The 6,013-nt window shown below is 42.2% G+C and overlaps 1 protein-coding gene across 2 annotated transcripts in view; it reads right to left on the bottom strand.

Annotated features, from left to right (window-relative positions):
* dipk1aa (divergent protein kinase domain 1Aa) overlaps nt 1-6,013 on the bottom strand; it is a 36,493-nt gene that overhangs the window by 6,101 nt on the left and 24,379 nt on the right. For both annotated transcript variants that reach the window (XM_061919857.1, XM_061919858.1), the window contains exon 5: nt 1,224-1,355. In XM_061919857.1, the coding sequence (XP_061775841.1) occupies nt 1,224-1,355 (132 nt within the window). The remainder of the gene's footprint in view (nt 1-1,223; nt 1,356-6,013) is intronic.

The raw sequence follows: 6,013 nt of genomic DNA, 5'->3' as shown, positions 1-6,013 counted from the left end.
GGAACAACAAAAAAAAATGCTGATGCCGTGTTTATGGAAAGAGATACCGTATTTCCTTGAATTGCCGCCGGGCATATAGTATGCGCCTGCCTTGAATCACTGCCGGGTCAAACTCGCTTCGCAAAACAATTAGCGCATGCTTAGTATTACCCTCGTTACGTCACGAGTGACACTTCCCTGTCATCATTTTCAAAATGAAGGAGGCTGATTTCAATACTGGTAATTTGAAATCGCATAAAGGGAAGAAGATTAAGAGCTATATAGTAGGATTTAAGGTCCAGGTTACTGAATACCGGTATGCTAAAAAGAACATTAAGCAGCTATGTTTTATTAATATACCTGTGGAGCTGACGGTCCGGCAGACAGGCAGGGCACGCTGGAGCCCGGCCCAAGATGGCGGCGAGCTAGTGGAGAGGAAGAGCGACCTGGACTGAGGTTTTATTGAAAAATAAACAAAGTCAAACTGCTCAAGCCATGTCCCTCCTTGAAACCGATACCGATAATTTCCGATATTACATTTTAAAGCATTTATCGGCCGATACTTTCGGACATCTCTAGTATGGATTCTTCATCTATCACGCCAAGCAAAGTTTTACAATATAACTAAAACAACTCATACCTACCAAACAGTCCCACGTGGGATGTCTGTAGTTTTCATGCATATTTGTATGTGCTATTGTAACGTAATCGAGCTAGCGTCAAGTCAACATCAGCAGCTAATATGCTAACAGGAGCGTCTGTTGTAGTATTATCGTTTCAGTTTCGCAAATTCACCAAAACGTCACCGTGGAGTTATTGAGTCTGTTTAGCTGTATGGAAAGCTGGCCTGCGCAGCTCGTGGGTCCATGATGATGACTGACATTATGTCTGATTAGTCGTGTTACAGACACCATTTGGAAACAATTAAGGTATGTAAATAAGCATTTACAAATTATTTCTGTGTAAATAACTCATTTCCTAATATCTACAGCTTTTAGTCTAATATATGGGAAACATGTTTTGAGATATCTTACTGTTTATATCATATTTGTGATATGTATTTACTCATGCCATAAAAAATAATCGTACTAACGTGCATCTTTATGGGAATACTGAAAAGCTTGCCTCACTTGGCCGGGCCACGTTTTTTCGCTCACTATGAGACTGCCATTGAAACAGGAGTTCAGAACATTCAGAAAGAGACCGCCAAAACAGTAACGGATGGAACCCTCATCTGTTCTTACCTGGTCCATGTGCAGGAGGGCCCACATGGAGCGGGCTTCTGGCAGCGACACTTTTCCATCTCTGTTGCCGTCGGCGACCGACAGGATCACACTGACCAGACCCACCAGGTTGTTCTGCTCTCCTAGTTTGGACTACAGGGGTAAGAAACATTATTTAAAGTGAGTAGTGACCCCATTTTTTGGTCAGCAACATGGTGTTGCTAGTGTGTATTAGGAGTCAGTTTAATGCAACATGGTGCTAATAGTGTGCATTAGGAGTCAGTTTAATGCAACATGGTGCTAATACTGTGCATAAGGAGTCAGTATAATGCAACATGGTGCTAATACTGTGTATTAGGAGTCAGTTTAATGCAACATGGTGCTAATAGTGTGCATTAGGAGTCAGTAAAATGCAACATGGTGCTGCTAGTGTGTATTATGAGTCAGTATAATGCAACATGGTGCTAAATAGTGTGCATGAGGAGTCAGTTTAATGCAACATGGTGCTAATAGTGTGCATTAGGAGTCAGTTTAATGCAACATGGTGCTAATAGTGTGCATTAGGAGTCAGTTTAATGCAACATGGTGCTGCTAGTGTGCATTAGGAGTCAGTTTAATGCAACATGGTGCTGCTAGTGTGCATTAGGAGTCAGTTTAATGCAACATGGTGCTAATAGTGTGCATTAGGAGTCAGTTTAATGCAACATGGTGCTAATAGTGTGCATTAGGAGTCAGTATAATGCAACATGGTGCTGCTAGTGTGCATTAGGAGTCAGTTTAATGCAACATAGTGCTACATAGTGTGTATGAGAAGCCAGTATAATGCAACATGGTGCTGCTAGTGTGTATTATGAGTCAGTATAATGCAACATGGTGCTAAATAGTGTGCATGAGGAGTCAGTTTAATGCAACATGGTGCTAATAGTGTGCATTAGGAGTCAGTTTAATGCAACATGGTGCTAAAAGTGTGCATTAGGAGTCAGTATAATGCAACATGGTGCTGCTAGTGTGCATTAGGAGTCAGTTTAATACAACATGGTGCTAATAGTGTGCATTAGGAGTCAGTTTAATGCAACATGATGCTAATAGTGTGCATTAGGAGTCAGTATAATGCAACATGGTGCTGCTAGTGTGCATTAGGAGTCAGTTTAATGCAACATGGTGCTAAATAGTGTATATTAGGAGCCAGTATAATGCAACATGGTGTTAATAGTGTGCATTAAGAGTCAGTATACTGCAACATGGTGCTAATAGTGTGTATTAAGAGTCAGTTGAATGCAACATGGTGCTAATAGTGTGCATTAGGAGTCACTATAATGCAACATGGTGCTAATAGTGTGCATTAGGAGTCAGTATAATGCAACATGGTGCTGCTAGTGTGTATTAGGAATCAGTATAATGCAACATGGTGCTGCTAGTGTGTATTAGGAGTCAGTATAATGCAACATAGTGTAGTTACTGTGTATTAGGAGTCAGTATAATGCAACATGGTGCTGCTAATATGTATTAGAAGTCAGTTTAATGCAACATGGTGCTGCTAGTGGGCATTAGGAGTCAGTTTAATGCAACGTGGTGCTAATAGTGTGCATTAGGAGTCAGTATAATGCAACATGGTGTTGTTAGTGTGTATTAGGAGTCAGTATAATGCAACATGTTGCTGCTAGTGTGTATTAGGAGTCAGTTTAATGCAACATGGTGATAATAGTGTGTATTAAAGTCAGTATAATGCAACATTGTGTTGTTAGTGTGTATTAGGAGTCAGTATAAGGCAACATGGTGCTAATAGTGTGTATTAAAAGTCAGTATAATGCAACATGGTGCTAATACTGTGTATTAAGAGTCAGTTGAATGCAACATGGTGCTAATAGTGTGCATTAGGAGTCACTATAATGCAACATGGTGCTAATAGTGTGCATTAGGAGTCAGCATAATGCAACATGGTGCTAAATAGTGTGTATTAGGAGTCAGTATAATGCAACATGGTGCTAATAGTGTGTATTAGGAATCAGTATAATGCAACATGGTGTTAGTGTGTATTAATAGTCAGTATAATGCAACATGGTGCTAACAGTGTGTATTAGGAGTCAGTATAATGCAACATGGCGCTAATAGTGTGTATTAAAAGTCAGTATAATGCAACATTGTGTTAATGTGTATTAAGAGTCAGTATAATGTAACATGGTGCTAATAGTGTGTATTAGGAGTCAGTATAATGCAACATGGTGCTAATAGTGTGTATTAGAAGTCAGTATAAGGCAACATGGTGCTGTTAGCTCCAATTTCGGTCATTTTTAACCAAAAATGTATGTTTCAAAGAAATGCACAAACACAAACTGATGTATGAAGTAAAAAGGGAAGAAAAGGCCTGCTTGATTTTAAAATAATAAAAACATATAATATTATACTTTTTTACTCATTTTTATTATTATTATTATTTTTAGGTGCTGACTGGATGTCTATTTTGAGTCAAGATTGTGATCCTTGCTGTATTAAAATATTTCTACATGCGTTCCTTTTATCTCATGTATTCGTCAAATTTAAATGAACATACAGTTAGGTCCGTAAATATTTGGACATGGACTCAATTTTCAGTATTCCAGCTCCGTACAAAACCACAATGGATTTGAAATAAAACAATTAAGATGTGCTTTAACTGCAGACTTTGAGCTTTAATTTGAGGGTATTTACATCCAAATCAGGTGACCTGTGTGTAGGTAGGTCGGTCTCTCGGTCGGTCGTTCGGTGCCTTCCACTTTTTAAGGGACCAAACGTAATCGGACAAACTAACATAATCATAAATCAAATTGCCGTCTCAACTTCCTGCTTGTTTTTTGGGCATTTTCCCTTCAGTTTTGTCTTCAACAAGGGAAATGCATGCTCAATGGGATTCAGGTCAGGTGACTGACTTGGCCATTGCAGAACATTCCTGCACTGTGAAACGCCGTCCAAGGAGTTTTGAAGCATTTGGCTGAATATGAGCGGACAATATTGCCCCAAACACTTCAGAATTCACTCTGCTGTCAAATCATCAATAAATATGATAGATCCAGTTCCATTAGACTACCACCACCCTGCTTCACTGATTAGGTGCTATGCTTTGGATCTTGGAACAGTTCCTTCCCTTCTCCGCACTCTTGTCTTTTCATCATTCTGCTACAAGTTGATCTTTGTCTCATCTGTCCATAACATGTTGATCCAGAACTGCACAGGCTCTTGTACGTGTTTCTTGGCAAACTCTAATCTGGCCTTCCTGTTTTTGAACCTTGTGAAGAAACCTCTATTTCCTTTGAAGTCTTCTCTTAATCGTTGACTCGGACACAGATACCCAGAAAAAGGGTGGAATGCCATCTCCGGGTTGGGGAGAGGATCTTGCCCCAAGTGGAGGAGTTCAAGTACCTCGGAGTCTTGTTCACGAGTGAGGGAAGAGTGGATCGTGAGATCGACAGGTGCAGGGTTTTTAGTAATGCGGACGCTGTATCAGCCCGTTGTGGTGAAGAAGGAGCTGAGCCGGAAGGCAAAGCTCTCAATTTACCGGTCGATCCACGTTCCCATCCTCACCTATGGTCATGAGCTTTGGGTTACGACCGAAAGGACAAGATCACGGGTACAAGCGACCCAAATTAGCTTCGTCCACCGGGTGGTGGGGCTCTCTCTTAGAGATAGGGTGAAAAGCTCTATCTTCAAAGTAAAGCCGCTGCTCCTCCACATCGAGAGGAGCCAGCTGAGGTGGTTCGGGCATTTGGTCAGGATGCCACCCGAACGCCTCCCTAGGGAGGTGTTTCGGGCACGTCCGATTGGTAGGAGGCCACGGAGCAGACCCAGGACCCGTTGGGAAGACTATGTCTCCCGGGATTCCAGCCTCGGGATCCCCCGGGAAGAGCTGGACGAAGTGGCTGGGGAGAGGGAAGTCTGGGTTTCCCTGCTTAGGCTACTGCCCCCGGTTAAACGGAAGAAGATGGATGATGGATGGATGGACACAGACACACCTACCTCCTGGAGATTTTTCTTGATCTGGCCAACTAAAGACGGCGTGGCGAAGTTTGGAGAGTGGCCGTGCCAGCAATCTGAGGGTTACTGGTTCAACCCCCAACCTTCTACCAAACTAGTCACGTCCGTTGTGTCCTTGAGCAAGACACTTCACCCTTGCTCCTGTCAGGTCCTCGTTAGCGCCATGCATGCCAGCTCCCGCCATCAGTGTGTGAATGTGGAAATAGTGTCAAAGTGCTTTGAGTTCCTTAAAGGCCTGCTGAAACCCACTACTACCGACCACACAGTCTGATAGTTTATATATCAATGATGAAATATTAACATTGCAACACATGCCTATACGGACTTTTTAGTTTACTAAATTGCAATTTTAAATTTTGCGCGTGACGTCTCGGATTGTAGCGGACATTTTTTTCCCCGCCCGATCCAAGCTATAAGTAGTCCGCTTTAATTGCATAATTTCACAGTATTCTGGACATCTGTGTTGCTGAATCTTTTGCAATTTGTTCAATTAATAATGGAGACGTCAAAGAAGAAAGATGGAGGTGCTTTTAGCAACACAAACACAGCCAGTGTTTCTTTGTTTACATTCCTGAAGGTGAAGCTTTACTATGGAACAGAGCGGTCAAGCGAACATGGTTCTCTACCACATGTCAACCGGCAGGTTTCGATGTGAAAATTGTGGTAATAAGTCTGCTCTTACCGTAGACATGAGCGGAGCTTGCATCCTCCTGCAGCTGCGGACTCTCTTAGCTCCTCCCACCGGAGACACTGGCGGTCACCACACCCGTGGCCACACCCCTCCGACTTTCAGGTGTGACTAT

This window comes from Nerophis ophidion, linkage group LG14, assembly GCF_033978795.1.
Source record: "Nerophis ophidion isolate RoL-2023_Sa linkage group LG14, RoL_Noph_v1.0, whole genome shotgun sequence".
Taxonomy (NCBI): domain Eukaryota; kingdom Metazoa; phylum Chordata; class Actinopteri; order Syngnathiformes; family Syngnathidae; genus Nerophis; species Nerophis ophidion.
This window is presented reverse-complemented; position numbering and strand designations above follow the sequence as displayed.